Source organism: Dipodascopsis tothii (assembly GCF_038497935.1).
Source record: "Dipodascopsis tothii strain CBS 759.85 unplaced genomic scaffold V1510scaffold_17, whole genome shotgun sequence".
Classification (NCBI taxonomy): Eukaryota; Fungi; Ascomycota; class Lipomycetes; order Lipomycetales; family Lipomycetaceae; genus Neoaidaea; species Neoaidaea tothii.
Genome location: NW_027118001.1, coordinates 139932 through 157936, shown reverse-complemented (window position 1 = coordinate 157936; position 18005 = coordinate 139932). Strand labels below are relative to the sequence as shown.

Sequence of the window (18005 nt, the reverse complement as noted above, 5' to 3'; positions counted from 1 at the left end):
GTCGTCCTTAGCGCCCGTGCTGTACGACGAGTCCTGGGCGCCCGTGCTGCTGTACGAGCCGTCTTGGCCCGAAGCTCCGGTCGAGCCTGTCTGGCCCGACACGCCGGTCGAACCTGTGTCGCCGTACTCAGACGTCTGCGTAGTCGCCTCGCCCGACTGGCCGCCCAGGCCCAGCGTCGACGCGACCTGTTTTGCGCCCGCCACCACCTGGCTAGAATTGACTGGCAAGTTGTTCATTTTGCGGATATTGTTTTGGTACGTTCAAACGGGGAAACATGCGAACCGGGTCCAGTTCTCGGGCAACTGGGCTTTATAGGGTCTCCAACCCCGCCGCCGTTTTCTTTGACTTCGCGAGTTCTGTCTCTCCAATGAACAATGAACGCTAAAGTAGAAAGACTTCCGAGAGACTTGGCCGCGCCCACGCCTTATCGCACACGCGCGGCGCCGCGCCGTCGGCTCTAGATTCCGGAACCTCAGCCCACGCCGGCGGTATCGTGTCCAATTGGGCGTGCTCGCCTATGGTGGTATGTATTGGTCGATGCTCCGCTTCGTTTCCCTGAATCAACGGCAACTCCCAACACGCGACCACGACTCCCACCGGTGAGACAATGGATAGCGTAAATGTACAAATATATTGCGTATAATACATCTATGAATGCTTGGCGTGGCCGGCCCAGGCCCCCGCCTAGGCCTCCAAAATGAACTCTTCGTCGACCGCGCCGAGGTCGATTTCGCCGTCGCCGGCACCGTCCTCGGCCTTGGGCTCTGCGGCCGTGTCCGTGGCGAGCACGCTCGCCGGGTTGCTTGCGCGGTTCTTGGCCACGGTCTGGGACGCAATGAAGTTGATGTCGGTGTTGTACTGGGCCTGGACCGAGCGCTTGATGCGCAGCATCTCCTTGAACGTGTCCTCGTTGCCGTGTTGGACCTCGAACTCCTGCCACTTTTCCCAGTACGACGGACACAGGCGCGGGTCGGCGAACTGGCTGCCGTGGCCAAAGATGGCGCGCGCGCGGTCGATCTCGCCGAGCTTGCGCTCCATGTTGGCAAAGGCCACGCACATGTCGCGGGCGTCCTTGTCGCCGAGCATCTCGATCGCGCGCTCGTAGATCGGCCGGGTGGAGGCCAGGCCGAGCAGCTGCCCGGACTTGCGCAGGTAGAACTTGAACATCTCCGGGCGGTCCTCATCGGCGACGGCCATGGTCGCCCGGTCGTAGATCTTGATGGCGTTGCGGCCGAGGCCGCGCTTCTCCTCGAGGTCGCCGTAGAGGATGTAGAACGGCTTGACCATCTTGGCCGGGCACGACACGAGCGCCTGCTCAAACAGGTCGCGCAGCCGCTCGAGCCCGAGCTCGCGCTTGATCGCCTTGGTCAGGTACAGGTTCCAGATCTCGAACGCGACGGGGTAGCTGAAGAGCTCGACGCCGCGCTCGTACACCTTGAAGGCTTCCTCGTAGTACTTGTGCTCCTCGAGCACGCTCGCGTAGTTGACTACCGTCAGCGGCGTCGCGATCTTGAGCTCGAACATGCGGTCGTACGCGGCCCGCGTCTCGGCCAGCGTGCCCACGCTCTCGACCATGTCCACGTAGAACGACCACAGCTTGATGCTCTTGTGCAGCCGCTGCTGCGGCGTCAGCGCGTCGTCGAAGAAGTCGACCCTGGATTTCTCCGGGCCCTTGGTGGCTGTGGCCACGATCTCCATCGCCCGGTCAAAGTTCTCGTGCCGGAGCTCCATCTCGGCCCAGTCGATGTACAGATCCGCGAGCTCGTTCGGCGACCGGAAAGGCACCTTGGTGCCCTTGTCGAAGATGATCCGGGCCGAGTCCATGTCGCCGCCGGTCTCGTAGAACTTGGCGTAGTTCACCCAGAGCTTGTGGTACGCGCCCGAGGCCTTCTTGGGGTTGATGGTCTCCATCGCGTCCGTGTACGTCTGGACGACCTGGGCCTTGTTCTTGCCCCACAGCCCGACGCGCTTCTCCCACTCGACCACGTCGTTCGGGTTCTGCCGCAGCAGCACGTCGTTGACCAGGAACGGCCGCCGGTCCATGAGCTGCTCGAACCGCAGCATCTTGAGGTCGAGGTCGGCCTCGCGGTCTTCGACGGCCCGGCGGTCCTGCGCGGACGGCGCCTTGGTGTTCTCGAGCGTCGCGCGCGCGAGCTCGACCTCCTCCATCAGGCTGGCGATCACCGACTCCTCGAACTCAGCGTAGCTGTCGAAGATCATCGTGAAGTCGCGGATCGTCATGACCGTCGTCACGCCCTCCTCGAACGCGTCGCGCGCGCCCTCAAAGTCGCCCACCGCGATCTTGTACGTCGCCAGCGACACCCACAGCTTGCCGCGCTGGTCCGAGAACTTCTCGATGCCCGACCGCAGGATCTTCTCGGTGTCGACAGCCTTCTGGTCCTGCCGCCGCCGCCGCCGCCGCGTGGCCGCGCCGCTCTTGAGCATGTCGCCCGCCGCGTCGTCCTCGTCAAACGCGTCGCCGTGGAAGTTGATCTCGCGAGCGTGCTGGACCAGCAGGTCCGCCAGCTCCGTCCAGACCTGGTAGTGGCCTTTGCCCTTGACCGACGAGAACTTGGGCCGGTTCAGGAACGCGATGTACTGCTTGCACGCCTCGTGGTAGTACTCGAGCTCCAGCAGCAGCTCGATGAAGTCCTCGATCCGCTGCGGCTTGTACTGCACGTACCGCCGGTATATCGTCACCGCTGTGTACCCGCCCACGCTCTTGGCAAAGTCCAGGTACAGCTCCCAGACGCGCGAGTGCTGCGACACCGGCAGCGCCCGCAGCGCGCGGTCAAACGTCTGCCGCGTTGCCGTGATCTTGGGCTGTTTCATCAGAAACTCGAGGTAGTCCAGCCATATCCGCGGCATCTGTCGTCAGTCCCGCGCCTGCGTCCGCGTACCTTGTGCAGCAGGATCAGGCTCCGCTCGAAGCACTCGTTCACCCGCTCAAAGTGGTCCCGGTACTTGACTGCGTTCAGGTCCTGCACGTGGCTCACTCGCAGGTCCAGGTACATCTTCCACAGCTTGTACGACCGCTTGAGCTCCGTGCACGCGCGCTCGAAGACGAACACCCGCTCGTGCAGCGGCGCATCGGACTTGTGGTCCAGGTAGCGCAGCCACGGCGCCAGCGTGTACTGGTTGCGCAGCACGTCCTGCTCATACGGCACGTCGTCAGGCGAGATCAGAAACAGGTCCATTTTCGTGCCCTCCGGCTCCACCTCCTTCTTGGCCTTGCCGGCCTTGCCGGCCTTGCGCGTCGCCGTCGGCATTGTCCTGACTGCTGCCGTCGATCCGATCAAACAACGCTGCTTGATAGCTTTTCAGCGCGAATCTGCGCCGCGCAGTCGAATCCGCGGCCCCCGCTCTCGTGCTCTCGATGCGGCCTGGCAATGTCTGCCTGCCGCCGCACGCTCGTTTGCTGATGGCTCGCCGAGTGTGTTCAGCTCCGTCGACGACTCGCGGCGGTTCTGGCTTGATCCTGGAAAAATCCTCGCCAAACAGCGGCGGCGCGAGCAGCCCGGCGCGGCTCAAGGTTACCCGGGCCAAAGCGCATAAGCGCACAACCACGCCGCACACGCGCCATATACTCGCACAAAGTGGGGCCTCACTTAATCGAACCAGAGGACCCGGCCAAAGGCTGCTAATCATGATGGGTCTATTCCTTTATCTAGGCAATTAGTTCCTGGACAAAAATCCATCCATAACTTTTTTACACTCGTCAGCAGAGCGTTGACAGTGGAGTACGGTTCCGATATAAGCAGGTAGGGCGGTCTGCAACCGGGCGCCGGCAGATGGAATTGAAACTGATGGGCGCAGTTAAGAAAGAGCTTGAAAGAGCCCCGCAGAGATGTCTGGAGCCGCCAACAGGTGAGTGCGGGATTTGCCAGGCCGCGTAGGGCACCGGCCGATGGATACGGGCGTGGACTGGGCGGCAGACGACGAGGACGCCGGGCGCGACGGCTGGCGGGGTGGAGGCGCTGCTCAATGGCCGCCGGAACAGCGGTCGTGATGTGGAGACGGAGAAGAGCGACGGCCGTTGCAGACCCCACCCCAGCAGCGCGCAGCGTCCGGCATGGCTCGGACGGCGTCGGACGGTGCCACGGCCCGGGCCAGGCCGGCCCAGCGCGGCAGCAGCCGGCGACAACGCTAACCAAGCCAGAGAGGCGGTTTTTCCGACCCGGATGACGCTCACTGTGATGAAGGGAAAGCTCAAGGGAGCGACTACCGGCCACAGTCTGCTGAAGCGCAAGTCCGAGGCGCTGACCAAGCGCTTCCGCGACATCACTCGCAGAATTGACGAGGCCAAGCGGAAGATGGGCCGTGTCATGCAGGTGGCCGCGTTCTCGCTGGCCGAGGTCACGTACGCGACCGGCGACTCGATCGGCTACCAGGTGCAGGAGTCGGTCAAGTCGGCGCGGTTCCGCGTGCGCGCCAAGCAGGAGAACGTGTCCGGCGTGTACCTGCCGCAGTTCGAGGCCTACTACGTCGAGGAGAACAACGGTTCGTGTGCGGGCCCGGGTGGGACTAACCGTAGACTTCAAGTTCACCGGTCTCGGCCGCGGTGGCCAGCAGGTGCTCAAGGCCAAGGAGGTCTACTCGAAGGCCGTCGAGACGCTGATCGAGCTGGCGTCTCTGCAGGTACGGAGCCGGGTGGGGCGCGCTGACGGCAGACTGCGTTCGTCATCCTCGACGAGGTCATCAAGGTCACGAACCGTCGTGTCAACGCAATTGAGCACGTCATCATCCCGCGCACGGAGAACACGATCAAGTGTAGGTAGCTGGCGTGGGCGCGCTGACGACAGACATCAACTCCGAGCTCGACGAGCTGGACCGTGAGGAGTTCTACCGGCTGAAGAAGGTCCAGGACAAGAAGCAGCGCGACGCTGCCGCGGTCGAGGCCGAGCTCAAGGCTGCCAAGGCCGCGCAGGATGCTGCCCGCGCCGAGGCGGCGCTCAGCAGCTCCAAGATCGCCGAGGCCGCCGAGGGCGCGCCCGCCGCCGACCTGACGGCCGACAACGACGAGGACATCATCTTCTAGACGTCGCACGCATTCTGCACAGACACGCGGCCATCGTGCGCGCTGTCGCTCCCAAAACATGCTCGTCCGGGGCCTTGCGGCCTGTTCTAGTCGTCGTTCGCACAGATCTTTTCGTTTGTTTGTGGTTTTCATGTTCTGCACAGTCTTTAATCTCGGTGGGGGAGCGTCTTGTTTTGGTGGAAGAGACGTGTGCGTGTTTCGACAATAGAACTAGACTTGGATACCGGTCCGTAGGACGTTTGAGGAGCTCGTACTCGTGTGTTTATTTAAAAATACAAAAACATGACGTGGTTATCCCTACTATGATACAAGCTGCTTGAATGTGTAGAATGCTGCCTACTTGCGGGCGTACGTGATCTTGACCACCTTCTCGTCGGTCTCGTTGAACTTGAACCCGATAAGCGTCTCCTTGGCCATGATCGCGCTCGTCTCGGACTCGTACTCGACGAACGCAATGCCCGAGCGGCCGGGCACCATGCGCACCTCCATCAGGCCGTTGAACTTCTCGAACTCGGCCGTCAGTCTCTCGGCCGTGATGCCGTCGGGCATGTTCTGCAAGAACAGAATCTTGTTGGGCGGCAGCAGCTCGTCGCGGACGGCCGGGCCTGCCTTCTTGGTCGGCTTCCGCGTCGCCGTCTTCTTTTTCTTGGACGCCTGGGTCTCGGCCTGCCGGCGCTCCTTCTCCGCCAGCCGCTTGCGCTTGTGCTCTTCGAGCTGCTCCTCGCCCTCGCGCTGCACGATGAGGTCGCTCTTGGCCTTAGCGAACTGCACCGACACCGGCTTGCCAAACAGCTCGAGTTCCTTCGAGTTTGTCAGCGCCTGCTCGGCCGTCTGCACGTCGTCAAACACAACAAACGCCTGGCCGCGCATGCGGATGTTCTTGTGCGCGATCACGTCCATGACCTGGCCATACTGCGAGAACAACGCCTTGAGATACTCCTTCAGGTCCGGGATCTTGACCTTCTCGTTGATGTTGCGGATGTAGATCCTGCACGGTCAGCCAGCTATCCTCGCCGCACGCGAACGGGCGCACCCACCGCCGCGCACGCAATGGCTGCGTCGCGCGGCCGCAACAGGACACTTACGTCTCCGACGGCGTCGGCGCCGCAGCTTCTTTCGTTCCTGCGACCTCGGTAGCCATTGTGTTTCAATCTGGGATGCAGTCTCTTCGCGTCTGCACGTCGTCTGCGATCGGTCTATCGGGCTAGACTGATTCTAGACGTGGTTGTGGTCGCTGTGAAAACCTGTGGATCGAACAATGCGCGCAGCTGGCGGACCTGCGGTCGTGTCTTGGGCGAAGTAGTGCAAAATTTCAGCGTGTGGTGTGCTACATGGGAGCACTTCACAGTCGTCTATTATACACGTGACTGGGTGGCCAAGTTGGTTAAGGCGTACGACTGTTAATCGTAAGATCGAGAGTTCGACCCTCTCCCTGGTCGGTTTTTTGCCGGCCAGCCAGTGCAGGCTAGATGCACGCCGGCGCCGCACGGTGCTTTTTCTTTTGTTCTACGGCGGTCTGTCAGCCAGCCACAGACCACGAGGAAGTCGCCACAGCCTCGGCGTGGCCTGGAAATTCCTCGTCGGCTCCCACGGTCGGCGGCAGCCGACCTGGCCACGGCCATAGGCGGCATTGGGCATCTCGGCCTGGCGGAGTTGTCTGAGAAGCCAGCAGACAGCCCAGAAGGCGCGGGCTAGTATGCCGTGCAAGACAATCGGACTTGGTCGCAGGTACCAGCAGCAAAGTGGATCGTACGCAGGGATTATGCGTACGTCTCGTCGCTGGGTGCCAGCGAAGCGGCGCCGTATCTTGGATCTCAGCAGGGAGGCCGCTTGAGGCGGGAAGGCGTGTCCAAGAGCTCGACTGGGCCGAGGGGTCTGCGGCGTAGAACGGTCGGCTACGAGCACGGTGATGAATGCTTGGCAGGCCGGCGCATGGCCGGCGCCAGCGCGCATTGCAGCGCGTTGCAGTCGATCCACAAGGACCGGCGCCGGCTGGCAAATGACAGTCGGTGTGCGGCGTGCATTGCAGAGAAGTGCAGGGGCCGGAAGGGGCATGCTAGCACGAGCGGCCGGGCGTGGCCGGAAGGCGGGCCTGCAGACGTAGAGCCCAAGTGGGCAGGTCTGTTGGCCGGCCGCATAATTTTAAAATGAGATGAACTCAAACCTGGGCCTGCTGGCTGTCCAGCGATGGAAGGGCGCGCAGAAGCTGGACGCGCCATGGCCAGGCGGGCAAGCGCGCACGGCCAGCGCATGGCCGCAAGACCAGCGCACGGCCGACGCTCTGGTCGTGGCGGGGCTACTGCGGTGCGACTGGCGCTGGGGTTGCTGGTGGCGGCCTACAGACGCACGACCACGCGCGCGCTGATGCGGCCGCTGCAATTAATGTCAAGATCGGCCGTGGCTTGGAGACCACCAGATGCGTTGGTGGATAGTGGTTGGCCTTGCGTGCGGCCGTGGTGGGCGTGGTACGTTGTCAGGGCAACGCCACGCAGTAGTGCCCCTCGTGCGTGGGCCCCGGCGGCCCCCAGCTGGCCAGGCCGCCCAAGACGCCGACGGCCCACCGCGGGCTCGGGTCCGCCACCACGGTAAAGCGGCTGTCTGCAGCCACGGGGCTGGCGCCAGGGGCTCGCTCGGACGTGACGGACGGGGCAGCAGCGCCGGCGACCCTGATGCGGTCGGACGGGCGGCTGGCGGCGGCCACGAGGCCCGAGAGCGACGCACGCGGCCTGCGGGCGGCCCCAGGATCGAGCACCGATCGCCGCGCGGCCGCGAAGGTTCCAGTCGCGCCACGACCATGGATCGGCCACCGGCGGGTGCCGTGCGGCCGTCGAGCCGGTGTGCTGGTACAGCTGCAGCAAACCAGACCCTAGACAGCGTATGCGCGACAGCCGATCTGGCTAGATCGGTGGCAGACTCCTCCGTCGTGCATATGCAGTAGGCTCACATATTTAGCATATCTAGCGGGCGTACAGGTCGTCAGCGGGGGGCAGGTAGATGCACAGTGATCGGGCTGGGCATGTGGCACACTGCATGGCAGCACATGGCCGCGGCCGATCGGACAGGACGGGAGGTCCAGGGCGCATCGGCGGCCGCGTCGCAGGCTGCGCAACAGGCCGCATTCAACACCAGATTGGGTCGTCCGACCGCGCGGGGGGGAGGTCCTTGTTGTCCTGACCGTCCTGGCGGTCCGGCGGCCTGGTTCTTCAGCCGCAGCCCCTCCTGAGAGCGCGATGTGTTGTCCTGTCATCGCTAGCGAGCAGGCTCGGCTGGGCTATGGGCCGGGGCGTCGCTAGCGACGTATGTGTTGTCGGCTGGCTGGCTGTCGCCCACGACAGCCTGCCGGTAGCTTCTTGACAACGCGATACCTGGCACACTAGTGCGCCTGCAAACCGGCCGTGTGGAGCTGTACGGAGCTGCAGGCGCGACGATGTGGCATGGCCGCGGGCGCGGCCGCTACAGCAGGCACGCACATAAGGGGAGGTCGCTAGGGCAAGCGTGCGTGTGTTCTAGGCGCTTTCCGGATTGGGCAATGGGCAACCTTAATAGTACAATGCATGACTAGAAGCCGTCACGGTGCATTTGCTGCAGGAGGGCCCAATAGCGGCGCCGTCTTGGGCTTCTAGCGGAGGGCAGGTGATGCGTGCTGACATCATGTAAGCGAACATAGAGCGCCGGACCTGCGCAAGGTGCGAGCCCGATGTCGCCAGCTACGTGGCGCTGTCGGCATGGACGGATAGTCACCGGGCTCGGCTGTCGGCCAGACCGGCCCCGATCTTGCCGGACCCTGCCAATGTGATCTGTCGTGGGCTTAGGCAGGCGTCGCCGACGCAGCCGCCAGGGCGATATCCGGATGCGATTGCCATGACAGGTACACGAGAGGCTCGGGCAGTCCGTCGGATTGCCCAGGAGGGTCGGTGCCGCCGGCAGCCGGTTATCGGACCGCGGTTGCTGCTGCCTTTGTTAGAAGGGATTGAGTTTTGGCGGGGGGCCACATCAGTAAGAGAACGGTGGTGACGAATGACGATGCTCCCAAATCTATCGCCATCGCAGCCTACGAAAGTTTTTCAGTGGCAACCTTCCGCGTACCCGCGCCACCACCGCCGCACATGGCGTCCATGTGCAGACCCACCGGTGCGGTCAGGCGGCGACATGCCGGAGCCGCAGCAGGCCATCTCGCGGCGACAGCGCACGTCGACGTGGCACCGGCGCTCGGCCGGCCGAGCCGCACGGCGCCGAATGCGACTAGGCCTCGCGGCCTGGTCAGGTGAGCTAGCGCATTACGTGCGCCGCCGCGGCAGCGTCGTACTATACTGCGGCCGCGCGCAGGCTACCGCCACCGGCCGCGGCGGCGACCCGCCAGATTGCGTACCCGCCCCCCGCCGCAGCCGTAGTCTACCAGCTGCTTGCCCACAGCCGCTGTACTGCAGCTGCGTACCACTAGCTCTTAAGCGCTCCCGTCTGCATACGCTAGTGCGCGCTGCTTCTGAGCACATGCCCCTTTCGGCGTACCCGTCGCCGTCATCGCACGATTCGGGCAAGCTGCTTGCTTACATACAATGCGAGACACTGCGTTGCAACAGACAAACATCGCTGTACGCCGCTTCCTGCCGGCCGTCCGCGGCGCACCTCCGCCTGCCACTGGCGCCTCCGTCAGCTGCCGCCGCCGCCGGCCATCGCCATCGCCATCGCGGCCGCCGCCGCCGGACGCAGCCTCCCCGGTGCCGCCGCCGCCGCCGCCCGCCCTCTGGAGGGCCCGCCGGCGCCCAGTTATCCGCGTCTCCACGCGGTGGCCGGCGGCCCCGCCGCCTGAACCTTGTTCGTTCTGGAAACGGCATCCAGCATAACGTCGTTTGCCCCTTCTCCAGGGCACCGCCCTAAAATTGCCTATTTGGTCATCCACTTTCCACTTTCCTGGTATTTAACGTTTGTATATGTTTGTTGCATGGTTTTTGCCTTTAGGTGTATTGCCTGCATCGTGTGCTCTGTCCTGCCTAGCCTCGGATCTGATACGCTGTCTAGGTGTACTCCCTGCGGTGCATGACTACTGCATGATACACAGCGAGACGGTACATACTCTCTAGCGCTAAATTAAACTTTTGCTTCCACATTTCTATTTTCCATCTTTTGCCTTTTGCCATGCCATAAACTGTACCGCTAATTACTCCAACTACTGCCACCGCCGACGAGGAGAAGTATAATCGGAGGGTGCAAAAAAACAGTAAAAAAAGTCCTCAAGTCGGGGCGGCTCGTATATATACCCGCTCTGCTCTTACTTTCCTGCCCATCGGCCCTGCTTGCACCATACTATACGTCTTGCGTGGCCCCCCCCATTCATTTGCAACACACGGGCTGTACAGCAGCAAAGCGACCGCTTCGAACGATCGTCGCGGAACACAACGTTGGTAGTCCAGATAGATGCGCCCTGCGCCGTCCGAGACTGCCAGACCTGAGAATTGCGAGAGAATGTCCTCGCAGCCCCCTCAGCAGCCTTCGCGCCACAGTCGGTTGTCGAGCGCCCACCTGAACTTCGCCGAGACCGAGGCCGGATACACCGCGAGCGAGCCAGAGGCCATTGCCCCGATCGCCGTGCCCACGCCCGAGCTTGCCGAGCGCCCGCTGTCGAGCCCCTCGCCATCGACGTCGACGCCGACCGCCGAGTCTTACCTGCCGCCGTCGCTGTTTAAGCGCCCGCTGTTGTCTGTCTCCGAGCCGGCGTTTGCGAAGCGCGTGTGCCGCGAATACCCCGCGGAGGAGTCATCTGACGGTTGCTTCTCCGAGCTCCCGCCCCAGTCGGCCTCGCGCGTCCCGTCGCGCACGCCGTCGCGCTCGCCGTCGCCGCTGACTGCGCCCGCCGAGCCCATTTTCACCATGGACAACGCCCCCCTGACGCCCACAGGCCCGGCTCCGGCCGTGGCCGAGGTTGCGGCCCCCGAGACCACGCCTGCGGCGCCGTCCTCGGCCGTGCCCGCTGCTACGCCGGCCGTAGCAGCGCTGCACAAGGACCACTTCATCTCGCCCTTTGCCAAGCTGGCCATCGTCGACCCCAAGCCTGCGCCGGTGCCGTCGCGCCAGGCGCACCGGCGGTCCAAGTCGCTGCCGGACATCCGTTTCCTGTCGCACGCGTCGACGCTGCATCCCGCGCGCAACACCAAAATCAGCAAGAACGGCGAGTTCTGCAAGTTCGCGTTCGAGCACGCGGCGCGGCCGCACCACCACCACCACCACCACCACAAGCGCAATGGCATGACCCCGCCGATCAACGTGCAGGGTCTGCGCGAGCTGGACCTGCATGAGATCATCCGGAACCCGCAGCTTCGCCACGACATCATCTTCGACCCGCAGCTGCAGTTCCGGCCGAACCTGGACGGCGAGCGCGGTCGGGTCAAGAAGATGAACGCGGACCGGTACTGGGAGGCGGTGCTGTTTGAGTGCGGCGCACTCAAGTTCGGCCGTCCGGTGGCACCGGCGAGCAAGCTGTACGCGCTGTTCAGCTCGCTCCGCGACATCCTGCTGTTCCTGCTGCCGTCCAAGGAGCGCCCGGACGTGATCAACCGGCTGGACATCGAGCTGATCATGCAGCAGCTCCAGCACGGCGTGCTCGACTTTCTGTCGCTTGGGATGTGGCTGGCTGCTATCTTCAAGTCGCAGTGCGCGCCGATGCGCGACGCTATGGTCGACCAGATGCTACACAAGATCGAGGTTGGCGTGCGCCAGAACCGCCTGGAGGTGCTCGTCGACGGCCTGCGCTCGGTGTTCGCGATCCTCGAGTCGATGAAGCTGGACGTGGCCAACCACCAAATCCGCATCCTGCGGCCACACCTGATGGACAACGCGGTCGAGTTCGAGCAGGAGCACATCATGCAGCAGATCCAGCGCGAGAAGTTCGACGTCACGGCGTCGGTCGCATGGTACCACCGGGTGTGCGATGTCTACGGCGACGACGCGCGCGACGCGACGCCGCGCGACCTGTTTATCTCAGGCCTCGTCGGCTCGCTGGTGCACTCGCCCGAGAACGTGCGTCTGGACCAGAAGCGGTATCCGGAGACGTTCCACTTCGACGTGCCGCGGCTCAAGTCGCTCAAGTCGGACGTCATGCAGATCACCTGTCTGCAGCAGTGCCTGATGCTCTACCGGCAGCTGATCATGTCGTTCCGGCTCAACGTGTCGCGGGACGAGGCGCTCGAGCTCAAGCAGGAGCTGCTGGTGCTCGTCAACGACCCGTCGGGCGCGGCGGCCGCCGCCGCGTTTGCGGCGCCGGCCGAGCGCGGCGCCAACATCTGGACCGTCCAGGCGGACTCGCTGGCAGTCCAGATCGCCAAACGTGCGCACGACCGCGCGGCCTCGCTGCCCGAGGCCTCGCGGCCGACGCTGGATACACTCAACTCGTTCTGCATCGGCTGGCTGAAGCGGGAGTTGTGTTCCTCGTCGCACATCTACGCGCTGCTCGAGAAGCAGCTGCTCAAGGACCTCGAGGGCCGCGTCAAGTACCAGCTGCGCAGCTTCCCCGAGGGCCTGACTCACTTCATGAACGCCCTCGCGGCCTTCTCGCCCGAGACCGCCGTCCCCGCATCCTCCCCGTCGGCGGGCATGGACGTCGCGCACGAGCTCGGCGTCCTGGCGGGCCGCGTGTGCCTGCTGGGCAAGTTCCACTGGGGCGTGTTCTCTCACTACTACACTAGCATTTGAATGGTTCGCTTCGCTTCACATACCGATTGTATTCTGTTGGATTTTCGCTTATGATATCATTTGGACATGTACTTTATAGACTAGATTAATTAATATCTGCAATCAATCGCGGCCGCCGTGCAGCCCACACGTGATGGCGGTACCAGGCACCGGGGACCCCGGTCCGGCCCACTGGGTCTGGCGGCGCCGCGGCACGTGACGTACGCATGCGGCTCGCGGCTTCGCCGATAGCAGTCACGTGATCCGCGGCCGACCCGCCAGCCTATCGCCTACGCTCGGCAGCGGCCGTGGCGGTGTGCGGCTGCGCGCGGGCTGTCATCCCACCCCGCTGTTCTGTCGGCAACGTCGGCAGTGCCCGCACGTAGCCGGCTATTGTGATCCACGCGCATCCATCAAGCCCACGGCCGCAGGGCGCCGACGGCGGGCGGCCACGGCCCTCAGACGTGCCGGAGCGTGACGCGCGCCCGCGCGCCCGCGCCGCCGCGCCGCCTGCGCCGCCTGCGCCGCCTGCACCGCCTGCACCGCCTGCACCGCCCGCACCGCCACGCACCGCCACGCACCGCCACACCACCGCCCCGTCCGGCCCGCCGCGCCATCCGCGTGCGCGTCCCGTCAGCGGTCGCCGCAGGCTAGCGGTCCCGGCCACTGCCCGGTGACCTCCCGGTGACCTCCCAGCGACCGCCAGCGCCGTATCAAGTTAGGTGGTCGGCTGGTCGTGGTGGACTTCCCCTCCTTCGTAAGCCCGTTTTTGGCGGTGACCGTAAGTAACCACCACGACTTTTGGAGATACCCCAGTTTACTGCGGATTCCACGAAGATAATCGCGCACCAGTGGCCACCAGACCATCCCGCGAGCGATTGATCGTCAGCAAGCCAGGCAGACCGCTCGGCACAGTCAGGCGCAGGATTCAGACAGACTGCGGGCGCGCGCTGGCACAAATTGGGCTCGCGAGCGCACTATCTGTGGGGAACCGAGCGTCGGCCGACCAGGCTTGGGCAATCGGAGGCAGCAACGGCGCAGCAGCGGTGCCGCGCAAGAGTGCACACGCCGCCCGGAGGGCGTCCTAGAGGTAGGTCGGGTGGGGCGCTCGCTGACCCAGGCTCGCGGGCGTCGTTTCGTGCCCGGCGCAGGACGGACAAGACAACAGGATGGTGCGCAAGACGACGCGGCGCGTGACATACGTGCTGGCGTCCGAGTCGAGCCACCATGGACACACGCTGGGCGTGAACTCGCTGGCGGTGGACCCGACGGCGACGGCCGGCCACAGCGGCACGCTGTATAGCGCCGGCCGCGACGGCATGGTCATGGCGTGGAACCTGGACCACATGAACCTTCACCCGGCGTACTCGGCCCAGAACCCGTTTGCGGACCCGGACGAGCCGCCGCGGGCAGAGCCGGCGGACGCGCCGCGGCCGGCGTCGACGTTCCGCACGCAGGTGCACATGCACACGCACTGGGTGAACGACATCGTGCTGGCCAACAACTACCAGACACGTAAGTGGGCGCCAGGACGTGCTGACAGCAGTGGTCTCGTGCTCGTCCGATCTGACGGTGAAGCTGTGGCGGCCGCAGTCGGGCCAGCAGGCAACGATCGGCCAGCACCACGACTTTGTCAAGTGCCTGGCCGTGCACGACCAGGCGAGCGACTTTGTCGCGTCCGGCGGGCTCGACCGCAAGGTCGTGCTGTGGGACCTGGCGGGCGCCGGCCAGCGGCTCGAGATCGACATCGGCCACAAGGGCCGCAACCCCAAGGGCTCGGTCTACGCGCTCGGGCTGGGCGGCCCCGGCGGCAACCTCGTCGGCTGCGGCGGCCCGGAGAGCATCGTGCGGCTCTTCGATGCGCGCTCGGGCAAGTCCGTCAACAACTTTGTCGGCCACACCGACAACGTGCGGTCGATCCTGATCAACAAGGCCGGCGACCTCGTGCTCTCGGCCTCGTCCGACGCGACCGTCAAGCTGTGGTCCATCACCGCCGGCCGGCTCGTGCACACGCTCAACATGCACGACTCGTCCGTGTGGTCGCTGCACTCGGACCACCCGGACCTGCAGGTCTTCCTGTCGTCGGACCGGGCCGGCTACGTCGTGCGCACCGACATGCGCGGCGCGGCCGAGGCCGAGAACGCGACGTGCGTGCTCGTGTGCAACGAGCACCAGGGCGTGTCCAAGGTGGTGGGCGCGGGCGACTACTTTTGGACGGCGACGTCCAACTCGCGCATCCACCGGTGGCGCGACGTGGACACGACGGGCATCTCGCCGCTGGCGACGCAGCAGCAGCTCGAGCGCCGCCGGCGGGCGAGCAGCGTGACCGCCGGCGCCAAGCCGTCGGACAAGACGCTGCTGAAGCTGGCGGCGTCGGCCAAGCGGCGCTCGGCGTCGATCCCGCCGGCGTCGATCATCAGCCTGTCGGGCGTCGACTACGGCGGGGCCATCTCGGACGTGGACGAGGCGCTGGCCGACCTGGCGCTGGCGGACGCGCCGGCGACGGTCGTGGACCCGGCCCATCCCGAGCCGCTCCGGCACAACCCGGACGAGACCATCGAGGGCCAGACCGGCCTGATCAAGCACATCCTGCTCAACGACCGGCGGCGCGTGCTCACGGTCGACACCGCCGGCGAGGTGCTGCTGTGGGATCTGATCAAGTGCGTGCCGGTCAAGTCGTTCGGCGGCCGGTCGATCCAGGACGTGGCCGACGAAATCAACACGTTCGAGACCATGGCCAACTGGTGCCACGTCAACACGCGGACGGGCCAGCTGGCGGTGGTGCTCGAGGAGTCGTACTGCTTCGACGCCGAGATCTACGCGGACGAGCTCGAGAGCGACGGCCAGGGCTACCAGTTCCGCGAGGACCAGCGCATCAACCTGGGCAAGTGGGTGCTGCGCAACCTCTTTGCGGGCCTGATTGACGCCGAGCTGATCCGGGACGAAATGTTCCGGCGGCAGCGGCGCCGCGAGATCTCGGAGCGCGCGACGCTGCGGCGCAAGGCGCCGGGCGAGCTCAGCTTTGTGCCGCCGATCGGCACGCCCGACTCATACCCGAGCACGCCCGTGCAGGGGGGCTACCCGGCGCACCTGCACGGCTCGCCGTTCCCGGTGACCACGCCCGGGCTGTCGATCGGGCTGGCGACGCCGGCGCCGATCTACAACCCGAACGGCGCGTACGGCGACGCGGCCGCGCTGCCGCCGCTCGACGTGGGCGCGTTCGACAAGGGCCCGGGCTCGCCTGCGGCGCCGGGCGTGACCGACTACTTCTCGTCGCCGCTGTCGCACCTGCCGTCGCCGACGGCCGCGCTCTCGTCGCCGACGCACGCGCACACCGCGTCGTTCAGCCACGCGCTGCCGCCGACCGAGACCGAGAGCCAGGACGCCGACCAGCCGGCGGCGTCGAGCTCGCTGATGGGCAAGCTGCGCTCGTTCGGCAAGGGCAAGCTGTCGCGCACCATGTCGATGGACACGCGCAGCGACAAGCCGGCGCCGGCGGACGCGGCCGCGGACGCGGCGTCGCTCGCGGCCGCCACCCCCGCCGAGACCGGCGAGGACGCGCCCATGTACGACGACACGCTCGCGGGCGTGATCGAGCGCACGCGCAAGGAGTACGAGGCCGCGGGCACGTACACGTCGAGCAGCTTCGTGCCGTCGATGCCGAACGACACGCCGGTGCTCAAGATCCCGTCGACGACGTCCGTCATCATCTCCGAGCAGCGCGTCGACACCGGCGGCATGGTGGACCTGTACCGCGGCAGCGTGTCGACGTGTGGCGCCGACGTCGACGTCGACCTGCTCGAGCAGGTCGTGCCCGGCTGGCTGGCCGAATACTTGATGCTGGTAAGTGGCCGCGCGGGTGCGCTGACGCCAGAACCGGATTCCGCAGAAGGACCTCGTCAAGGTCAGCTTTGTGCTGCAGCCCTACAAGGACGAGCTGCCGCCGCTGCTCAATGGGTACGTGACTGCTTTTTCCGCCACTGACCGTTAGCAACGCCCGGCTGAACGCGTACCGCATGCTGCGGGCCAAGAAAATCATCTCGTACGTCGACGAGAAGCTCGACAACGCGGCCAAGCCCAAGCAGCGCCAGAACCTCAAGGAGGGCGACAACCCGTCGCTCAAGCCCGAGGACTGGCTCGAGCTCGTGTGCCAGGGCCAGACCGTGGACAACGCGTTCACGCTGGCGACCATCCGGGCGCTCATCTGGCGGGCTGGCGGCGATCTGGTGCTCATGTACCGCCGCAAGTTGTGAGCCCCCGGCACCTGACGCTAATAGAAACATCTCCGGTAGACTGGTTTAAAAGTCTGATCACCACTACGCCCTGCTGCGGCTGTCGCTAGTGTGTATTTTGGTTTCAATGATCAATTGTTTTCGACCACGCTGCCAGGACGGCAGGCTTTGGCGCTGCTGGCCGCTCGCCGCCGACGTCGCTGCTCGCTCGGACTTGGACGCCTGCGTGCCATGCGGTGTGCTGCGCTGTCCGTGCCCGGCAAGCGCCACGGGTACGCCGGGGGGTGCGCCCCGCTCGTACCGGCCGTACCGGCCGTACCAGGCTGTACCGTGTTTGGTAGCTCACACCGTGAGACGTGATTCGGTTTGCGACTTGCAGCCAGCCCTAGCCCAATCTACACCGCCCTCCCACGCTGGCGCGCCCGCGGTCTGGCCACCCCGCGCCGATGTCGGTTAGGCGGCCACGGCCGCGACCCGGCTGTGGTCGGATGGCGGCCGGGGGCGCTGGTAGCACATGTGAGACACATGCATGTGCGAGACTCTGTGTCAGGGTGAAATTGCGCTATGCAAGTAGCGCTGGCCAGACGCATGCACCATGTAGAACTGCCGTAGTCCTGAGACACACGCTGGGCCAGCAGGCCGAGGTCTGTGACACCGGGTAGCACAGGGCGCATGAATTGGCCGGTAACTCCGAGCACGCATGACTCGGGCCCAGCGCTCGGGACTGCGACTCCGCGGTCCTGGCGCGGACTCACGGACCCGCCGGGTCCGCCGCATCTGCCGCAGAGAGCCACTCGCCACAGGGCCGCCACCGGAAGCTCTTGACGGCGAGTATCCGGCGGCGACTCGGTTTGGAACGGTGTTCTCGGCACGTGGCCGCTGTCCGTGGCCGCCGCCCGAAGGCCCGTCGTCGGCGGGCTTCCGCCGGACGCTCGTCGCGCCGAGGAACAGACACCCGGGCCGCGCCTGCCAGCGCTCGCACGACCTGCCCGGCTCGCACGGGCCGCTGACTCACGGCGCGGCTCCGTGTGGCTGCGCCGCACGTAACCCACGCGTGGACATAAACAAT

At 65.3% G+C, this 18005-nt stretch overlaps 5 protein-coding genes and 1 non-coding gene across 6 annotated transcripts; 4 read left to right on the top strand and 2 right to left on the bottom strand.

The window, feature by feature from the left end:
- Positions 1–446: 446 nt before the first annotated feature.
- Positions 447–3534, bottom strand: V1510DRAFT_134652 (uncharacterized protein). Its single transcript, XM_066930328.1, has 2 exons — positions 2902–3534; positions 447–2869 (listed from the first exon to the last, which is right to left on the bottom strand). Exons 1-2 carry the CDS (start codon positions 3268–3270, stop codon positions 686–688), a joined length of 2553 nt encoding a protein of 850 aa, XP_066788630.1. The 5' UTR covers positions 3271–3534; the 3' UTR covers positions 447–685.
- A 64-nt stretch (positions 3535–3598) lies between these two features.
- On the top strand, positions 3599–5342 carry V1510DRAFT_417835 (ATP synthase subunit D-domain-containing protein). Its single transcript, XM_066934027.1, has 6 exons — positions 3599–3762; positions 3818–3868; positions 4161–4501; positions 4536–4639; positions 4672–4771; positions 4804–5342. Exons 2-6 carry the CDS (start codon positions 3849–3851, stop codon positions 5037–5039), a joined length of 801 nt encoding a protein of 266 aa, XP_066788629.1. The 5' UTR covers positions 3599–3762; positions 3818–3848; the 3' UTR covers positions 5040–5342.
- Positions 5278–6350, bottom strand: V1510DRAFT_417832 (RNA-binding domain-containing protein). Its single transcript, XM_066934026.1, has 2 exons — positions 6125–6350; positions 5278–6027 (listed from the first exon to the last, which is right to left on the bottom strand). Exons 1-2 carry the CDS (start codon positions 6178–6180, stop codon positions 5376–5378), a joined length of 708 nt encoding a protein of 235 aa, XP_066788628.1. The 5' UTR covers positions 6181–6350; the 3' UTR covers positions 5278–5375.
- Positions 6351–6404: 54 nt separating this feature from the next.
- Positions 6405–6478, top strand: V1510DRAFT_t153. Its single transcript has one exon. It is a non-coding gene; the product is annotated as a tRNA-Asn (tRNA).
- A 3721-nt stretch (positions 6479–10199) lies between these two features.
- V1510DRAFT_417827 (T-complex protein 11-domain-containing protein) lies at positions 10200–12831 on the top strand. Its single transcript, XM_066934025.1, has one exon. The coding sequence runs from the start codon at positions 10455–10457 to the stop codon at positions 12723–12725; it is 2271 nt and encodes a 756-aa protein (XP_066788627.1). The 5' UTR covers positions 10200–10454; the 3' UTR covers positions 12726–12831.
- A 787-nt stretch (positions 12832–13618) lies between these two features.
- V1510DRAFT_134549 (uncharacterized protein) lies at positions 13619–17122 on the top strand. Its single transcript, XM_066930327.1, has 5 exons — positions 13619–13794; positions 13825–14219; positions 14251–16547; positions 16579–16661; positions 16696–17122. Exons 2-5 carry the CDS (start codon positions 13874–13876, stop codon positions 16955–16957), a joined length of 2988 nt encoding a protein of 995 aa, XP_066788626.1. The 5' UTR covers positions 13619–13794; positions 13825–13873; the 3' UTR covers positions 16958–17122.
- The last annotated feature ends 883 nt before the right edge of the window (positions 17123–18005 follow it).

Coding starts and splice junctions, on each gene's coding strand:
- V1510DRAFT_134652 (XM_066930328.1), bottom strand. CDS start 3,270: ATGCCGACGGCGACGCGCAAGGCCGGCAAGGCCGGCAAGGCCAAGAAG. Junction 2,870..2,901: donor GCCTGATCCTGCTGCACAAG/GTACGCGGACGC, acceptor GACTGACGACAG/ATGCCGCGGATATGGCTGGA.
- V1510DRAFT_417835 (XM_066934027.1), top strand. CDS start 3,849: ATGTCTGGAGCCGCCAACAG. Junction 4,502..4,535: donor CTACGTCGAGGAGAACAACG/GTTCGTGTGCGG, acceptor GACTAACCGTAG/ACTTCAAGTTCACCGGTCTC. Junction 4,772..4,803: donor CACGGAGAACACGATCAAGT/GTAGGTAGCTGG, acceptor CGCTGACGACAG/ACATCAACTCCGAGCTCGAC.
- V1510DRAFT_417832 (XM_066934026.1), bottom strand. CDS start 6,180: ATGGCTACCGAGGTCGCAGGAACGAAAGAAGCTGCGGCGCCGACGCCG. Junction 6,028..6,124: donor GCGCCGACGCCGTCGGAGAC/GTAAGTGTCCTG, acceptor CTGACCGTGCAG/GATCTACATCCGCAACATCA.
- V1510DRAFT_417827 (XM_066934025.1), top strand. CDS start 10,455: ATGCGCCCTGCGCCGTCCGAGACTGCCAGACCTGAGAATTGCGAGAGA.
- V1510DRAFT_134549 (XM_066930327.1), top strand. CDS start 13,874: ATGGTGCGCAAGACGACGCGGCGCGTGACATACGTGCTGGCGTCCGAG. Junction 16,548..16,578: donor TGGCCGAATACTTGATGCTG/GTAAGTGGCCGC, acceptor CGCTGACGCCAG/AACCGGATTCCGCAGAAGGA. Junction 16,662..16,695: donor CTGCCGCCGCTGCTCAATGG/GTACGTGACTGC, acceptor ACTGACCGTTAG/CAACGCCCGGCTGAACGCGT.